This window comes from Moschus berezovskii, chromosome 9, assembly GCF_049115385.1.
Source record: "Moschus berezovskii isolate FMDL1 chromosome 9, NW_MosBer_1.0, whole genome shotgun sequence".
NCBI lineage: Eukaryota > Metazoa > Chordata > Mammalia > Artiodactyla > Moschidae > Moschus > Moschus berezovskii.
Window position 1 is genome coordinate 96,297,222 of NC_142468.1, and position 17,798 is coordinate 96,315,019.

Below are 17,798 nucleotides of genomic sequence, written 5' to 3' on the forward strand. Positions count from 1 at the left end.
GGAACTCATGCCCTGCCGTTAAGGGCAATGTCCCCCAGGAAGCCGGGTCGGCCGCGAAATGCACGGAACTGGAATTCTCCGCGGAGCTTGGGAACTATCCGCTGGGGGAACTTATATTACCAGGGCCCTGTTTCCACGGCTCAGCCGGCGCTCGGCCCAACGGAAGTGGTGGAGCCCGAACTCCGCTGGAAACGAGTTGAATCACCCTGGTGACGGGAGGGGCGCGGAGCAACGCCCTTTCCGCCGGAAGCGGGTTTCAGATCCTCCACGTGCTGTCCCTCCCCACTCCCGGCCCGGCAGCCGTGGCTCCGCTGCTGCCATGGAGCCCGCCGGCCTGGAACAGATCCTGCGGGAGCTGCTGCTGCCGGACACCGAGCGCATCCGTCGGGTACGGGGCAGGCGGGACCGGGCCAGGGCGAGTAGGGGATTGCGAGAACGGCCCGACTCTGACCCTCAGGCTTTTCCCAGGCCACCGAGGAGCTCCAGACCGCTCTTCGGGACCCCGCTTCCCTGTCCGCGCTCTGCGACCTGCTGGCCTCAGCCGGCGACCCTCAGGTGAGGCTTCTGGCCCTTCCCGCTGAGCTATAGTACGCCACATGTCAAGTCCTAGGTCCTACCCTCGGCCGTCCGCTCAGCATCTTCCTGTCCCGGTCCTCACACACCTGCTTTCTCGTCCTTCCCCAGACCCGCAAACGCTTGCTTCCTCGGCCCGGCCCCTCACGTATCTGCTTCCTTGTCCCAGATCCGCCAGTTCGCGGCCGTGCTGACCCGCAGACGACTGAGCACCCGCTGGCGTCGGCTGGCGGCTGAGCAACGGGAGAGGTGGGTTGGGCCAGGGGCGGGGCGAGGCCAGATTGAGGCGGCTCTTGGGTACCAATCTTCTGCCACCTGTGTTCCAGCATCAAGTCCTTGGTCCTGACGGTTCTCCAGAGGGAGACAGAGTAAGTGCCTACCTGCCTCCTCTCAGGGTCCTAACCGACTCCAGGCTGAGACCTTCTCCGGGTTTGTAACTTCTTTTTCAGCTCTAATCTGGGTCTTGGAGGGCAGGGACTTTGGTTCTAGATCAAGGGTGGAGGAAGAATTTTCCTCAGGATGTATTAAAGACTAAAGTTCTTGAGAGTGGGCTGTGATGGTCTGCAAACTCGAGTCAGAAGAATGGAACTGAAATTCAATATAGGTCAACCCCACCACGCTTCTTGATTCTCCCTGAGTTGCTGTCTTCTGTGTCCCAACTTGGCAGAGACCATGTGCGCACACCTGGAGGTTTCTCTCCTGGCCATCCTAGGGAGACAGAGCCCTCGTGTACAGAAGGGGAGTTGGAGGGTGATTGAGGGTGGGGGATCTCTCCTGTTTGCAGGCATTCTGTGAGTCTTAGCCTGGCCCAGCTCTCAGCGGCCATTTTTCGAAAAGAAGGCCTGGAGGCCTGGCCTCAGCTCCTGCAGCTTCTTCAGCACAGTACACACAGCCCCCACATCCCGGAGAGAGAGGTACTGTCACATGGTTGGTGGGAGGAAGGGACCCAGAGGCTGGATAGACTGTAAGCTTTTCCCTCTCAACCCTTCTTCCTGAGCAGATGGGGCTTTTGCTTCTAAGTGTGGTGGTGACCTCCCGACCCGAGGCCTTCCGACCCCACCACCGGGAGCTTCTTCGACTTCTGAATGAGACCCTTGGTGAGGTGGGCTCTCCTGGGCTCCTCTTCTATTCCCTGCGCACTCTGACCACCATGGCCCCTTACCTCGGCATTGATGATGTGGTGAGATGTGGGTCCTTAGCTTCCTTGGTTCCTGTCCTCGGGCTTTCGTGTCCTTCCTCTAGCGGACGCAGATCTACTTGAGATTCTTTCCCTGGTTTTTGTTCTGCCTCACAGCTGAGAGGGGATCCTGTGGGTGGCTGTCCCTGGACTCCTCCTATGTCCAGACTTTGAGGAAGCTGCCAGTTTCTGGGGCTGGAGATTAGGCTGTGTCATGCTTTCTGTGATTCATCTTGTCTTGTGTCCTCCAGCCTCTTGCGCGGATGTTGGTGCCCAAGCTCATCGTGGCCGTGCAAACTCTGATCCCTATAGACGAAGTAAGGAGGTTTGGGTGGGAGCTCTGTTGGAAGGAGGAAAGTTGCAGGAGCATTCAGCCTGATCCACTAAAAAAGAGCATAATAAGTCTGTGACTTCTGTGTTTGGCAGGCAAAAGCCTGTGAGGCCATGGAGGCCCTGGATGAATTGCTGGAGTCAGAGGTGCCCATCATCACCTCTCATCTCTCAGAGGTCCTCACATTCTGCCTGGAGGTGAGCCTGGGGTCGGCACTGTCCTTGCTGCTCGTTCTGCTGGGAGCTTCCTTGCCTGTTTCTGATTCAAGCTGGTCTCTGAGCAGGTGGCTAGAAACGTGGCCCTGGGTGATGCAATACGTGTGCGTATTCTTTGCTGCCTCACTTTCTTGGTCAAAGTCAAGAGCAAGGTGAGTTGCCTTCTGACACACATCAACCCACCCCCATCTCCTCCTCTGTCTCACTCTGGGGTTTGCTGTCTTTTTGGGGATATGTAAAATACCATAGATAAGGTGTTCCAGATTTGGCCTGGACTCAGCGCAGCTCTTGGCTTGGGGACTGGGAATCTCCTGCTGGACCCCTTGTAGCCTGGAAGGCTAGAATTTTAAATGTGAGCCCATCTTGGGAACAGATTCTCAGGGACACCCTTTCATCCTTCCCCTTCAGGCCTTGCTGAAGAATCGCTTCTTGCCACCCTTGCTGCACACCCTTTTTCCCATCATGGCTGCCGAGCCCCCCCTGGGCCAGCTGGATCCTGAGGACCAGGATGTGGAGGAGGAAGAGCTGGATCCTGGGCTGGTGGGGGAGACCCCCAAGCACTTTGCTGTTCAGGTGGGGTGAATGTGAAGGGTCCGGTGGCTGGGGCGTGAGGTGGTTGGAGACAGTCGCGGGGCAGAGATGGAGTCCGGCTAGGTCTTCCTGTGCTATTCCAGGTCGTGGACATGCTGGCACTCCATTTGCCTCCTGAAAAGCTCTGTCCCCTGCTGGTAAGTGTGGCTCTGTCCTTCCAGTGCTCCTAACCCCAGGTTTGCCTAGTCCCTCCGAGGCTGAGGATGTTTGGGCTCTGGTAGGCGTGGCAGGCTCTTGCTGGGGTCTCAGGAGACTGCCATCTGCTCCCCTAGATGCCCATGCTGGAAGAGGCCTTGCGGAGCCAGAGCCCCTACCAGCGTAAGGCTGGGCTCCTGGTGTTGGCGGTACTCTCTGATGGAGCCGGCGACCACATCAGGCAGAGGTATTTGTTCCCCCGTCTTGGAGTGAGGGTGGGCCATGGTGAGGAGGACCACACCGCCCACGGCAGTCCTGGGCTGAGCTTGTGCTTCAGCCTCCTCATCAGTAGCATCTGCCCTTCCTCTCAAACATCCTGATCTGGCAGATAAATGTGTATACCCCGGCGGCTGGTGCTTCCCGCCTGGTGACAGAAAGCTTGGTTTTCCCAGGGGAGACAGCAGCCTGGCTCAGCCCAGGGCTCTCAGACTCCATCCTCTTGTCCTGCCCCACCCAGGTTGCTGCCCCCGCTGCTGCGGATCGTGTGCCAGAGTCTGGAGGACCCGTCACAGGTTGTGCGCAATGCCGCGCTCTTTGCCCTGGGCCAGTTCTCAGAGAACCTCCAGGTCAGCAAGGCCGCAGTGGGCAGCCACCAGGCCAGAGTTCCCCCCGCGCTCGCCAACCCCCTGCCCCGCCCCAGGGACCAGCCTCCCCTAAGCTCATCCCTCTGCATGCCTGCTGCCCTCAGCACTTAGACATGTGCCCTGCAGCTAAGCTGACTCAGACCCCTTTTCTCCTCCCCCCAGCCCCACATCAGCAGCTATTCTGGGGAGGTGATGCCACTGCTCCTCGCCTATCTAAAGTCAGTGCCTCTTGGGCACACACATCACCTCGCCAAGGCCTGCTATGCCCTGGAGAACTTCGTGGAGAACCTAGGTAGTGAGGGCATTTGGGGGTATGAGGGAGTGGATGGGGCTGTGATTTTGGCTGTGATTTTCAGCTCCGTGAACCACTGCTTGGGGTGGGACAGGTGTGGTAGGGAGACAGGCACGGTGGGGCCACAAGGCGGATTGGCCTGGAGGCAGGCATGAGAACCTTGGTTGGTTGCTGGAGGGGTGCCCTTTCCCACAGGGCCTAAAGTGCAGCCCTACCTTCCGGAGCTTATGGAGTGTATGTTGCAGCCTCTGAGGACCCCCAGCAGCTCCCGGTCCAAGGAGCTGGCTGTGAGCGCCCTGGGAGCCATTGGTGAGTCGGAGGCAGGAGGTGGGCGCCCGGGGTTCACTCACCATTCACTGACTCATGGTGCCTGTGGTAGGTCTCCCGGCTCACCCGCCGGCTCTGAGTCTGTCCTTCCATCCATAGCCACGGCTGCCCAGGCCTCCATGCTTTTCTACTTCCCTACCATCATGGAGCACCTGCGGGAGTTCCTGTTGACAAGCCACGAGGACCTGCAGCCTGTCCGGATCCAGAGCCTGGGTGAGTGAGGGGCTCCTGGCAGGCTTCCCGGGGCCGGCGAAGGGCCGATGCTCAGCTAATGTTCACAGAGATGGGCTCCGGGGCAGCACAGGTGTCTTCCTTCCCTCACACTGTACCCGGGGTGGGAGGGGTTTCTGAATCCCCTTCAGCTACCTCTAGTTCCCCAAGCCTTGGCCCTGCACATATCTAGCCTAAAGCTCCTGGTGCTAACCACACCCTTGTCTCTGCAGAGACACTTGGGGTGCTGGTGCGAGCAGTAGGGGAGCCCATGAGGCCCCTGGCTGAGGAATGCTGCCAGCTGGGGCTGGGCCTGTGTGACCAGGTAGACGACCCTGACTTGCGGCGCTGCACGTGAGTGAGCCCTCACCCTGCCCCCACCCAGACCCAGACCTCCCGTTCTGGACCATGGGTTCCCCCGGCTCCCCCATCCCGCCTGGCTACAGCAAGTAGGACTGTACAGCTTCCACTTGCCTATCCCAGGTACAGCCTGTTTGCAGCCTTATCAGGGCTAATGGGTGAGAGCCTGGCTCCCCACCTGCCACAGATCACCACACTCATGCTGCTGTCACTGCGTTCCACCGAGGGCATCGTGGTGAGTGGGAAGGTCAGGGGCAGGTTGTGGGCCAGTGGCGGAAGGCCACCCCTGGGATGGGAGGTCTCTCCAGGACCCAGCTGAGCTGAAGTCTCTGCTGGGCCTCCCCATCCAGCCTCAGTCTGATGGAAGCCACACATTCCTTCTTTTTGACGATGAGAGCAGTGGTGAGGAAGAGGAGGAGCTCATGGAGGATGACGATGAAGAAGAGGATGACTCAGAGATCTCCGGGTGAGGGGCAGCCCTTCTGGTCCAGGGAGTCCTGGCTTAGACAGGGGCCCAGGGCCAGCTCTGCTCTTGCTGGCACCTGATTGCTGCCGCCTCCCCGCCTCACTCTAGATACAGTGTGGGAAACGCCTTCTTCGATGAGAAGGAAGACACCTGTGCTGCCTTGGGGGAGATCTCTGTGAATACCAGGTGAGCATCAGCCCTTCCCCAGCACTGGGAACCCCTCCTGGGACCCTCTTCTCCACGGCGGTGTGTCTGTCTGTCTGTCCACAGTGTTGCTTTCCTTCCCTACATGGAGACTGTCTTTGAAGAAGTGTTCAAACTGCTGGAGGTGAGTGGGCCGGTGGGCTGGGGAGCAGGGTCAGAGGGCTCAGGTTCGCGCTGCACACAGCATGCACGTCCTGCCCCTCCTCATGCTGCAGTGCCCTCACCTGAACGTGCGGAAGGCAGCCCACGAGGCCCTGGGTCAGTTCTGCTGTGCACTGCACAAAGCCTGTCAAAGCTGCCCCTCGGAATCCAACACTGCTGGTGAGAAGGGGAGGCCAGGGCCCCTGGAAACGGGGTGGGTGGGGAGCGGGGCAGGGCCTGGCCAGGGCTTCAGCCAATCGTGTCCCCAGCTCTGCAGGCTGCCCTGGCCCGGGTGGTGCCATCCTACCTGCAGGCGGTGAACGGGGAGCGAGAGCGCCCGGTGGTGATGGCCGTGCTGGAGGCCCTGACGGCCGTGTTGCGCAGCTGTGGGCGTCTGGCACTGCAGCCCCCCGGGCGGCTTGCTGAGCTTTGCCAGGCGCTCAAAGCTGTGCTGCAAAGGAAGGTGAGGAGGGCAGCAGGCTGCAGGGTGAGGAGGTGGCCCGGCCCTGGGTGGGGCTAGTCAGAAACATCCCCCTCCTTCCACCCCATGGAGACGGGAAGGGGCTAGAGAGCCCAGACCGAGCTGAGTGCCCTTTCCCGCAGACAGCCTGTCAGGACACTGATGATGAGGAAGAGGAGGAGGATGAGGACCAGGTGAGCGCTTCGGGTGCAGACTGGGACCAGGTCATCTCCACGGGGCAGGGTGGACAGTGCACTGGGCCTTGGCCTGGGGGTACAGGGGCTGCTCAAAGATTGCTAGCGGCTCTGAACAACTGACCCTGCTCCCACTGAGGCAGTGGAGATTCAAGGAAGGCCTCCTGGCGGTGGGTATTTGGAGCAGTCTTGGATCAATGGATGGGAATAGGAGAACCAGCAAGGAGGAGAGGCTGGGCTGCAAACCAACCTAGCCTGGGAGGGGCCCCCAGTCCTGTCAGTCAAGGGCAGCCCTCAGGGGAGACCACCTGCAGTTGCGGAGGAACACGTCGGCAGCTGCTCCCAGGCTCAGAGCTGGCCCTGGCACTCCACCCTCTGACCTGGACCCGCAGGCTGAATACGATGCCATGTTGCTGGAGCATGCTGGCGAGGCCATCCCTGCCCTGGCAGCTGCGGCTGGGGGAGATGCCTTTGCCCCCTTCTTTGCTGGCTTCCTGCCATTACTGCTCAGCAAGACGGTGAGCGCTCTGTTCTTTGACTTCCAGCCCTGCTCCTTCCGGCCCCCAGTGCCCTCCTCTCGTCTGTCCCCGTCCCAGGCTGACTCGCACTCCTCCCCTCACCAGAAGCAGGGCTGCACCGTGGCAGAGAAGTCTTTTGCGGTGGGAACACTGGCGGAGTCCATTCAAGGCCTGGGTGCCGCGTCGGCCCAGTTTGTTTCCCGGCTGTTCCCCGTGCTGTTGAGTGCCTCCCGGGAGGCAGACCCCGAGGTACGAAGTAATGCCATCTTTGGACTGGGTGTGCTGGCAGAGCACGGGGGTCGCCCTGCCCAGGAGTATCCTCAGTTTGCCGGAGGGGCCCTGGATGCAGTTGGGAGCGTGGCCCTGGGGTTCGGGAGGGGAGCGTTCTGCCCCTGTGCCAGTTCCTTGACTTTGGACCAGACACTTCCCCAAACTGCTGGGGCTCCTGCTGCCCCTCCTGGCGCGAGAACGCCATGATCGAGTCCATGACAACATCTGTGGGGCGCTTGCCCGCCTGCTGATGGCCAGTCCCACGAGGAAACCGGAGCCCCAGGTAAGGTTGGGGGGGCATCAGGCAAGGCCAGGGAGCTGTGGAGAGTGCAGGCCCAGGGGCCAGAGTATTCTGTGTGTCCAGGTGCTGGCCCCCCTGCTGCATGCCCTGCCGCTGAAGGAAGACCTGGAGGAGTGGGTCACCATGGGGCACCTCTTCGGCTTCCTGTACCAGAGCAGCCCTGACCAGGTAACCCCGTTACTGGGGCCCTCGCAGGGGGCTTGATGCTCCAGTCTCACTGATGGGCAGAGTTCGTGTCAGTTGAAGTTGCCTTCTCGGCTTTCTCATTAGTCTGCCGGGATTGGCAGCCAGGCCTTTAATGCGCGAGAAGGGGCTTCCTCTCACTACGTAGCGTTTTTCCTCAGGAGGCTTCGTTTCCACCCTCTGTTCTGAGCCAGAAATCCCAGCTTCCATAAACTGATCTCCTAGACCAGGACTCTTTCAGACTGTGCTCCATGAAGCCTGGTTCCGCTGGGCCACCCCACCTCCCATCCTAATCAAAGCAGCTCTGCTTTCTGAATACAACTTGTCTGAACCAAGTGACCAGCTCTGGAACCGCGTCCTAGGGCTCCTGTGTCTTATCAGCTCTGTCTTGCACCTTCAGAGACTGTGTTGGTGGAAATCCTGAGTGTCTGAGCTCCTTTTGGTCTCGAGGCCATGATTTCAGTTATCTGTGGTCACAATTCCATCCTCCCACCACCCTTCCTCCCCCTGCAAAGTTACTACTACCCTGTTTCATGGGTCCTTCTCAGGGTGCACAGTTGTTTGGGATGTCTGTTAATCAGTGTCAGGCTCAAACAGCTCAGGTGGGAGACTGCCTTTCCGGGGCTCTTACTGCCCACCCCAGTGCTGGGGCCCAGAGGTTCTTTTGCCCCTTAGTCGGCCCATCTTTTCCCACAGGTTGTAGACGTGGCTCCAGAGCTCCTTCGTATTTATAGCCTCATCCAGGCCGAGAACAAGATCCCATCAGGTGAGGATGGCAGTTGTGGGCAGGGCTGGGGGCAGGCGGGGAGCAGCAGGGCTTGGAGGGCCTGGGGCAGCTAGGGTTGGGGGCCAGTCCTTCCCAGATGTCTCACTCTTCACTCTCCACCCAGACACCAAGGCGGCGCTGCTGCTTCTCCTCACGTTCTTGGCCAAACAGCACACGGACAGCTTCCATTCAGCACTGGGCTCCCTGCCTGGCGACAAGGCTCAGGAGCTCCAAGCCACCCTGGGCCTCACCTAGACTGTGGGCTGCAGCTGGGCTGGAGAGAACAGAGCCTGCCCAGGCCCCAGACCAGCTCTCAGCCCAGTTCCGGCTCAAGCCTTACCAAAGATTCTGGGCCTGGGCCTCACACCCACTTGAGTCCCAGCCCTACTTGCTGCCTTACTGGGGTGTCCCCTAGGGCTGGAGCTGTGGGACAATACAGAGTCGTGACACCATTCTGTAATAAAGGCAGTTTATTTTCTGCTTGAACGGTAGCTCTAGGAGCAGGAAGGACAGAGATACACGTTCAGAAGGACACAGTGTAATGTAGTTGGTTGCCTGGCAGCTTTGTAATTTGGCTCTTAACTGTCGTGGAATCGGGGCCCTGGCTGGATCAGGAGGCGCCCATATGGCTCCTCTTGTTTCACGTGAAGGATCTGTTGCGCGGCCAGCACTGGTCAACAGGGGAGGAGGGGGCTGGTCAGAGGAGACCCTGCCACAGCCTCTGGCCCGTGTGTCCGCTCCCCACCCTCCACATGGGCACACACGCTCCTCACTCACCCAGGAGCAGGTAGAAGACCCGGGCGGCCATCCTGCGGGGGCTGAGAGGTGGCACCAGGCTGCTGAAGTCAGGCTCCCTGTTGGCCTGCAGCTCCCGCACCACTGCCCTATGGTCAAGAACCAAGAACCGTCAGATGAGGCCGCAGCCCCGGCCACCCATGGAGGGACGTCCTTCCTGGTACCTGTGCACAGCCTCCAGCGAGAGCAGCTCGGGCTCTGGGGGCAGCTCCACGGGCAGCTCCACAGGCACCTCAGGGAGCTCAGGCACCACAGGCAGCGCAGGGGCCTCTGGCTGCTCTGCCTCCACCCAGGCCCTAGAAGAACACACGTGTTGGGCGAAGCAGGGGAGGAGGCAGCGGTGACAGCCCCGTCCTACCGCTTCCCCCTCCTGGCCAGGGCTGCAGGCAGGCCGCAGCTCACCACCGCTCTTCCGGGGGCACGAGGCTGATGCGGGACTTTTCCTCCTCAGCTGCTTCTAGGGAGAGCTCTGTCAGGAAAAGGGGAGTGTCCTGAATGGGTCTGTTTGGATCTGAGCAGTCGGGATTTGGGGTCACCTGGCCCAGCTGGGTGCCACAGCAGGCAGTGAGTTGTTAACGGCACTTGGAAGGGAGGGGAATGAAGATAATCAGTGTGAGTCCTTATGTTAAATGCACGGACAAGAACTGTCAGCAGTTGGGGCTCCACTTTGCTGGGACAGTGGTTAGAGTGCTGGTCTCTATTGCCCCTTCTCCAGGTACTTACCAGAAGATATCATGAGGGGCCCACTGGGTTCCTGGGCCTCCCTCAGGACCTGGGGATGACAGAAAGAGAGCTAAGGCCCCAAGCATCACACCTGGGGCAGTGGTAAGGCAGGCCCGTTGGCTCATGTGGGCAGAAGGCGGCCTGTGGGAGTTCAGTCAGAGCAGACGGGGCTCCAGGAAAGACTGAGAGGACCGCTACCTCAATATCGCTCGGAGTCTCCGCCTTTCTCCTTTCCTCCTCAGCTGCTGCCTCCCTCTCGGCCTCTTCAAGCTCCTCAGGCAGCCTTCGCCTTAGTGCCCTTGGAGGTGGCTGGGCACAGTGGGTCCAGAAAGCCAGCAGTTCCGGGGGTTGCCAGCCAGCTGAGGAGGGGCAGCAGGGAGGGGGTGAGGTGTGCGGAATAGGGGTGTGGAGGGTCCCCTACACCAGCTCCCATCACTCCTCACAGTAAGTCGGGTTTCGGAACAGCTCCACGGGGCTCCTGATCATCCTTTCAGGAGGCTGCACCATTGGCTGTGTGCAGAGAAGGCCAGAAAACCAGTTAGGAAGGAGCCATGGCCCTTCACCTGTAATGCCTCGTTCCAGGGCCTGTGGCCTTCCAGCTCTTCCTGGCTCGTGCGCCTGCCTGCTCTGCTCATTGTCAAAATGATTTTCAGCTGATGCCCTTGGATGTGCTAGGCAGGGTCACAAAGTGGTGTGTGGGCAGCTCCACAACCCATGCGTTTCGGGGACTGTTCTCAAGATTCCTCCAGGAGTTCAGATGGCCCAGCGCGCACCTGCTTCCCTCCACCCCCCCAGAGCCTGGGGTATACTCACACACTCCCTGCAGTGGGCTCTGGTTTGCATTTGTTCCTGGAATTCCTTCCGGGAGATCTGAGTCTCCTCGTCCCAGAATAATAACTGGCGGCGGCGACGGCGAGCTGGTGGGACCCTGGGAGGTGGGAAGACTGGGGGCCTCCACTGAATGGGAGGGGAGGTGGGAGCAAGGCTACCCATTACTCTCTTTCCTGAGGTCCTGGTGGACTGTAAATAGGCCCCACACTCCCAATCCCTAGAGGTGCCCTGGCGAAGGGCTTAGGTGGGGACTCAGGGAGGGGGTGCAGCCCCCACTGTGTGAGGTTCCCATCTGGGAAGTGCAGGCTGGATAAAATGAGTGTGGACCAGGCTACCTTGTACAAACTTGCACAAAGGCCTGTGGAAGCCAGCAGGGGCCTTGAGGAAACAATGGGCGAGGAGCTCTGGCAGAGGAGGCGGTGTGGAGGGGCACCACTCACCTCAGGGCTGACTGGGACGGGTGGCAGACGCAGCTCCGGCGGGGGTGTCACCTCTGCAACAACAGTCCAGGTCTACACCCTTTGCCCTCGAAGCCACCCAGGTGAGAAGCCAGAGGGTCCTGGATTACAGGGCGTTGTCTGCAGCAGCTGTGCCGGGACCCCCCAGGAAGGACCCTGGTTTAGTGGGTACTCACCGGGAAGTGGGACCTCTGGCTCCCAGCCTACCGGCTTCAGCTCCTCCGGGGCCAGGACCTGGCTGGGAAGTGGCTCTGCTGCTTCCTCTACCCTGAGGGGAAATGGGCAAGAGGATGAAAACACCCTCCTAGCGCTGACCCCGACCTGGCCCGGGGCTCCTGTCCTTACCCTACAAGAGCTGCAGGTGAGGGCGGGGGTACCGTGATCTCCTCTGGGGCCCAGGGCTCCTCTCTCAGTTCTGTGAAGAGAGGATCAAGATGTGAACATTGCCTGGCCCAGACGGCCAGTGCTTGGGGTCTGACCGTCCAGGGCCAGGTGGGTCCTACCTAGCCGACGTTCCTCTAACAAGATGGCTTCATCTGCCTCAGCAATCAGCAGCTCCAAGTCTCGGCGGCTGACTTCTGGAAGGTCCCGTTCACCCTGTCAGGAGAGGTGACAATTTCATTTCTGTGACAAATTCATTTTGTCAGGAGAGGTGACAATTTCATTTCATGCCACAGGGCCAGGCCAGGCCAGGCTGAGGAAGCCTGTGGGTACTCAGGCATCGGGGGAAGGGGTAGAAAAACGGAGGCAAGAAGGCAGGACTCTAGGGGCAGAAGGAGCAGGTACAGGGGGCCTGGGCCATCAGACGCAGGACTCAGGCCTTGGGCTATGTGCAGGGGGACAGCTCACCTCGATCCGCAGCATACGTATGGGCTCTGCCTCCTGGATCGTGATGGCTTCCGGGGTGACCCGAATCCTTTCTGGAGGGAAGTCACACAAGCCTCTGTTTCAAGTCCCCATACCCAGGTGTGTAAGGCAAAAACAGACTCCAGAGTCAAGCCAACCTGGGTTCTAGTCAGGCCCTGGCCAGTCACTGGCAGTCTGACCCAAGACACATTGCTTAACCACTATGGGCTTCACTTTCCTCGTCTGTAAAATGGGGTTAATAATTCCAATCTCGTAAGAATCTTGTAGTGCCCCTCCCAAGGCCTTGCTCCTGAAAGAAGCTCAAAAACAGTTATTTCTTCAGCCCCTGGGCGTTTCTCTGCCTCTCACCAGAAAGAAGGGTCTCCGCTCACCTGGCTTCCGAGGCTCTGTGGGGACTTCAGGAACTCTCTCTGGGGTCACGGCCTCTAAAAGGTGTCGAACCTTTGGGAAGGGATGGGGACAAAAGATCGGATTCAGCTTCAGCGCCCTGCTCGCCCACTTTCACAACCTTATTCAGACAGTGGACAGTGACACCCCTTGATGCCTAATTCTGTGCACTAACAGCAGCATGCGGGTGAAGCCACTCACCATTCAGCCCCCCTTCCTCCCGTTCCTGCCGCCGCCTGATTGTCTAGCCTGGGTCACTTTGTGAAAGAAGTGCTGCATCCTTGAGTCAAGTGTCGTCAGGGACAGAGGAGACAAAAGATCCTTGATCTTGAGTATATTGTCCAGTGGGGAGACAAGTTTGTGTGTGACCGCAGCAAAAGCCAGCACAAAGAAAGCTGTGCTGCTGAGACGAGCATAATGTTGTAAATCAACTACCCTTCAATAAAACCTTGTCTAAGCTGTAGCGGTGTTAGGAGTGGATGGACAAGGACATGGAAAACCCATTGCTGAGGGGCACTGAGGGCCTGGATTGGGGCCTCGGCTCTAGGAATGGTGTGAAGACAAAAGCTGCCTCTAGGTTGGTCCTGAATAGGTACGTGCAGCAGGCTTGTCTGGACAGGTCCACCATGACAGCTGCCCTGCACTGACTCCTGTGGGGCAGAGCTGGAGCAGGCCCCCAGCTGCCCCCCCAACCCTGGTGTTAGACTGGCGCATAAAGAGCACGCCCCTCTGCACTGTCAGTTCATCAGTCTGAGGTGTCCGAGGGAGAGGAGACCTACCTGAGGGATATCAAAGGGATCGGGCAGCATGGGATCCACAGACATCGTCCCAAAAAAGGGGTCTGGAGCATCTTCCAGAGTCTCCATCCTGGCCAAGTGGTCAGGCAGCAGCAGGCTGGGTCTGAGAGAGACAGTGGGCTGTCAAGGATGGAGGCCAAGTTCCCTTCCAAAGACCCGGTGGTCCCAGCCCCGCGGACGCACTCACAGCTCAGTCTCCACCATATCAATGCGGATCTGCAGCTGTGCCCGGTGTAGGCGCTCCAGGATGTGCTGGATGTCTTCTGTGATCAAGGAGGGCAAGCTACAGTGCCCGCCCAGGGGAGGACCACTCGGCACTGCCCCACATCCAAGCCTTCCAGCCTTACCTACAAGGTACTGGCATTGTTGAGAGTAGACCCGGATGACGCCAATCTGGAGCTGCGCTGAGAGGTAGAGCGAGAAACGGGGCCGCGGTGCACCCGGCAGCGGGGGCTGAACTCGCACCAGCACGTAATTGAGGATTTCCTCGCTGGGGGAACAATGCACCCCATCACCGCTGCACCGAAGACCTACAGCCTTGCCCAGCCCAACCCATCCCCTAACCCACCGCAGCCCCGGGCCACTCTTTTCTGGGCCTTACCAGGTCTTCACCACATTCACCTTCAGGTATTCGCGCTTCACCAGCCGCGTGCCCCGCGTCGCTGCCAGCCTGGAAGAAGAATGAGGGGTGCAGATGGAGGGGGAGCCCTCAGGTTGGGACCCCTGGGTGTCCCTCCTGGAGCACCTACCCTGGCCGGGCCCGCCCTTACCAGATGGTGGCGAAGCAGCCGGTGTGGCGCTGAAGCACATTGGGATAATAGAACATGGTCCCTCCAGGGTTTCACCCCCGTCTACACCACTTCCGTTCAGATCTCAATCCAAATTCTTCGGGGTACAGAATTTCCCAAACCGTCGGAGAGAAGGATGTGGACAGGTAGCGTGGCAGGCGGACCCAGAAGGCCAAATGAAGGAACTGATGAACTATGGGTGGATAAACGGTTAAGGGGATAAGTAAACGGAGACACACACTGGCTATGCGTCAGCCCTGAGCCAGTCTGCACACCACGTGGGTGCTTCGAACTTACGGGAGCCTTGCAGGTTGGGTTCCAGGTTGGAGATGCAAAGATTCGCGAAGGAAGAAGGTCCGAGCTACAACCCAGGCCGGGGCCGAGGGAGAACGGGTGTCCTCTGCAGATAGGCCCGGCAGCTGAGTGTTGCGCAGCTTCGCCGCTGCAGGTCCGCTCCTGCAGCCTAGATCCCGCCGCGGGGAGCGCGTGCTCTGGTGCTTTGCACTTTGCTCCTCATTAGATGGCGCGGTCTCCAGAGCAGCCAATGGGGAACAGGGTCAACTTGGGGGCGCTCGTTTGGGGCCTAAGTAGCCTGCTCCGAGGCAACAGGGGGCTCCGAGGCAGGCAGCGAACCAATGGGAAGAAGCCTGCAGGCGGTGGGGGGAGGGTGGAGGGATCGTGAGGTGTCTGGACCAATGGGCTCTCATCCTCGCCGGGGTAACAGGGGTACCTCAGAGGCGCTTCCCCATGGACCAATGAGTGGGGAGGAAGCTCGGAGCACCGAGCCTGGTAACAAGGGTGCTTCGACTAGCCGAGGAGGTTGCGTCATGCCAAGGGCAATCGCCAGACCCTGTTGAGGGCGCCTGACTTGCAGTTAGACCTTGCCCTTTTTCCGAATCCCACCGAGCAGCAAGTGGTTGGTCTACTTTTGTGCCCAGGCTAAGGCCTATGGTGAACGGGTGTGAGGTGGCATTGGAGCCACCACAGGTCGATGGGGAAGAAAGATCTCACAACAAGTAGTGAGGGACTTGCCATGTCACTTCCTAAACTTGACCAGCTTAGGTTGTAGGCATTCCTCTCCTGGCTGTTTACCAGGTGTGAAACAGCTGGGTGAGACCTTAGTTTTGTTGGATGTAGGGCATATTTATCAGCATAACAAAAGCTGTTTGTCTCAAACAACTGTTTGTGTAGTATAAATTGTATGGTTGTAGTTACAAACATTCCTTTCCCCATGCCTCCTGCCTTTGCACAGTCATTTCTTTGGTCTAGAGTGCACTTTTCAGCCTTGACTCCAGGGCATGCATCTGTCTCTAAGGCTCAGCTTTTCACACCATACACAAAAATAAACTCAAAATGGCTTAAAGACTTAAATAAGACATGACACCGTAAAACTCCTAGAAGAGATGCAAAACATTGTCAGACATAAATTGGAGCAATATTTTCTTAGATCAGTCTTCCAAAGCAAAAGAAATTAAACCTCAAAATAAACAAATGAAACCTAATGGAACTTAGAAGCTTCTGAACAGCAAAGGAAACCATAAAAAGGGAAAAACCTACAGAACGGGAAAAAATATTTGCAAACGATGTGACCAACACAGGCGTAATTTCCAAAGTATACAAACAGCTCATACAGCTCAGTATCAGAAAAACAAACAATCTAATAAAAAAATGGGCAAAAGGGGGCTTCTCCGGTGGTCCAGTGGTCAGCGTACATGGGTTCCATGCTTGGTCTGGAAAGATCCCACATGCTGTGGAGCAACTAAGCCCATGCACCACTACTGAGCCAGTGAGCCCTAGAACCCATGCTCCGCAACGAGAAGTCACTGCAATGAGAAGCCCATGCTCTGCAAAGAGTAGCTCTCCACTCACTGCAACCAGAGAAAGCCTACTCACAGCAATAAGAACCAGGGCAGCCAAAAATAAATAAAAATATTTGTTAAATGTCTAAATAGACATTTCTCTAAAGAAGATATACTGATGGCTAACAGGCACATGAAAATATGCTCAACATTATTAGAGAAATGCAAATAAAAACCACCATGAAGTATGACCTTACATCGATCAGAATGGCCATAACTGAAAAGTCTACAAATAATAAGTGCTGGAGAGGGTGTAGAATAAAGGGAACCCTCCTACGCTATTGGTGGGAATGTAAGTTGGTACAGCCTTAGTGGAAAATGGTATGGCGATTAAAACTAAAAACAGAGTTACCATATGATCCAGCAATCCCACTCCTGAGCATATTTCCAAAAAAGACAAAAAGTTTAATTTGAAAAGACACATACCCCAATGTTCATAGCATTATTTGCAACAGACAAGACATGGAAGCAATCTAAGTGTCCATCAACAGATGAAGATGTGGGGGTATATATATATACACACATACACAATGGAATATTACTCAGCCATAAAAAGAATGAAAAATGCCTTTTTTTCAGCAACATGGATGGACCTAGAAATTATCTAAGTGAAGTCATAGAAATACAAATATTATATGGTGTCAGTCATATGTGGAATCTAAAAAAGAATACAAATTAACTTATTTACATAACAGGTATAGACTCATAGACACAGAAAACAAACATGGTTAGGGGGAGGGGAGGAAGGGATGAATTAGGGTTGTGGGATTAACAGATACACACCACTATATATAAAAGAAACAGGGACCTACTGTATACCAGAACTATATTCAGTATCTTGCAATAATCTGTAATGGAAAGAATCTGAAAAAAATGTACATAATTGAATCACTTTGTTTAGTACTTTTGAAACTAAAACAATAGTTAATCAACTGTAGTTCAATTAAAAAAAAAACCTCAGATCTTATTAGAGCCAAACTAAGCCTATTATATTTTGTTCCTTCAATCTAGGAACTCTTAAGATTGTGGTCTTGTTTTTTCCTTTAGCGCCTGAAACTTAGCAAATATTTGTCAAATGAATGTACAATTGCCCTAAATTTACAACCACTGAATATTAAGGCTGAATGGGATTCCAAAATCTAGCCCAAGGCTTATCTTCATGGTGAGAAAACAGAGGCCCATACAGACTGTTTCTGCCAGATCACACAGCTCTGTAGTGGCAGCCTGGTTGGGAACTCTACTTTTTTGAATTCCAGTGTTCTCAATCCTTTCATGGTGCCTGGCTAAACTGATTTCTACATGATACTTACAAATTGTCTTGATCAAGGGTTCACACTGGGCACACATATGATCAAGTTGGGGGCAAGTGCCCTGAAGGCACTTATAACCTAGTTTAAGAGATAAGGGATACAGTAATTTGTTCGTTCATTTAACAAATATTTATTCCATGCCTACCACGTATCAGGCAGTCTTCCAGGCACTGGGGGTGTAGCAATGAACAAAGTAAGTCTGTGTTCTCAAGGAAAAAGGAGTGATGATAATCAAACAGGCAAACAGAAATGTATGAGGTCATAATCTGTGCTGTGAAGAAAAATGAGGCGGCATACGAGAAGAGCAGTGAGGGGTGCTATTTGGGTCAGGTGCTCAGGGAAGCTCTCTGAAGAGAAAGGGGCAAGTCAGTGTGCTTACCTGAAAGAAGAGTGTTTTTGACAAAAAAAACTTAGCAAGCGCAGAGGTCCTGAGGCAGAATTGTGTTTGGCAGGTTCAAGGAGCCTAGAGCAAAGCGACTAAGAATGGCAAGGGGTGAGGTTAGAAAGGCGGATGGGAGACACATCACCTTGGAGGCCAAGGAAAGGATTTGGGCTCTTCCCTGAGTAAACAGAAAACCACTGGAGGGCTTTGAGCAGAGGAGTGACATGAGGAGACTTACGTGTT

At 56.6% G+C, this 17,798-nt stretch overlaps 2 protein-coding genes across 6 annotated transcripts; one reads left to right on the plus strand and one right to left on the minus strand.

Moving 5' to 3' along the window:
• The first annotated feature begins 58 nt into the window (after positions 1-58).
• IPO4 (importin 4) lies at positions 59-8,810 on the plus strand. 3 transcript variants are annotated; one of them, XM_055437415.2, is made up of 30 exons: positions 59-388; positions 469-555; positions 743-822; positions 900-941; positions 1,358-1,487; positions 1,574-1,753; positions 2,002-2,067; positions 2,177-2,278; positions 2,365-2,448; positions 2,705-2,869; positions 2,971-3,024; positions 3,160-3,269; positions 3,540-3,648; positions 3,829-3,958; positions 4,154-4,267; positions 4,385-4,498; positions 4,729-4,849; positions 4,979-5,090; positions 5,206-5,321; positions 5,430-5,507; positions 5,592-5,649; positions 5,741-5,846; positions 5,936-6,129; positions 6,270-6,320; positions 6,713-6,838; positions 6,944-7,152; positions 7,259-7,391; positions 7,473-7,577; positions 8,289-8,358; positions 8,483-8,810. In XM_055437415.2, exons 1-30 carry the CDS (start codon positions 59-61, stop codon positions 8,611-8,613), a joined length of 3,507 nt encoding a protein of 1,168 aa, XP_055293390.2. In that variant the 3' UTR covers positions 8,614-8,810. The 3 variants fall into 3 exon arrangements, 2 of the variants coding, with proteins under 2 accessions (XP_055293390.2, XP_055293391.2); XM_055437416.2 differs by lacking the exon at positions 6,713-6,838 and having other exon boundaries at positions 6,866-7,152; XR_008687359.2 differs by lacking the exons at positions 8,289-8,358; positions 8,483-8,810 and having other exon boundaries at positions 6,944-7,087.
• Positions 8,808-15,507, minus strand: REC8 (REC8 meiotic recombination protein). Of its 3 annotated transcripts, XM_088839977.1 has the most exons (20): positions 14,302-15,507; positions 13,987-14,197; positions 13,818-13,886; positions 13,564-13,706; positions 13,404-13,479; positions 13,199-13,319; positions 12,404-12,473; positions 12,015-12,085; positions 11,669-11,762; positions 11,511-11,580; positions 11,342-11,433; positions 11,148-11,200; positions 10,690-10,833; positions 10,320-10,386; positions 10,075-10,235; positions 9,877-9,925; positions 9,556-9,622; positions 9,318-9,449; positions 9,136-9,242; positions 8,812-9,028 (listed from the first exon to the last, which is right to left on the minus strand). In XM_088839977.1, the coding sequence occupies exons 2-20, from the start codon at positions 14,040-14,042 to the stop codon at positions 8,937-8,939; spliced, it is 1,734 nt and encodes a 577-aa protein (XP_088696103.1). In that variant the 5' UTR covers positions 14,043-14,197; positions 14,302-15,507; the 3' UTR covers positions 8,812-8,936. The 3 variants fall into 3 exon arrangements, with proteins under 3 accessions (XP_088696101.1, XP_088696102.1, XP_088696103.1); XM_088839975.1 differs by having other exon boundaries at positions 8,808-9,028; positions 11,043-11,200; positions 13,404-13,706; XM_088839976.1 differs by having other exon boundaries at positions 8,810-9,028; positions 13,404-13,706.
• Between the last annotated feature and the right edge of the window lie 2,291 nt (positions 15,508-17,798).

Bases quoted from the DNA above. Each gene is read 5' to 3' on its own strand.
- IPO4 (XM_055437415.2), top strand. From the start codon at position 59: ATGCACGGAACTGGAATTCTCCGCGGAGCTTGGGAACTATCCGCTGGG. The intron at 3,649-3,828 runs GTCAGCAAGGCC...TCCTCCCCCCAG, and splicing joins AGTTCTCAGAGAACCTCCAG to CCCCACATCAGCAGCTATTC. The intron at 5,091-5,205 runs GTGAGTGGGAAG...CTCCCCATCCAG, and splicing joins GTTCCACCGAGGGCATCGTG to CCTCAGTCTGATGGAAGCCA.
- REC8 (XM_088839975.1), bottom strand. From the start codon at position 14,042: ATGTTCTATTATCCCAATGTGCTTCAGCGCCACACCGGCTGCTTCGCC. The intron at 11,201-11,341 runs GTGAGTACCCAC...CTGTTGTTGCAG, and splicing joins GCCAGAGGTCCCACTTCCCG to AGGTGACACCCCCGCCGGAG. The intron at 9,926-10,074 runs GTAGCGGTCCTC...TGTCATCCCCAG, and splicing joins AGACTCCGAGCGATATTGAG to GTCCTGAGGGAGGCCCAGGA.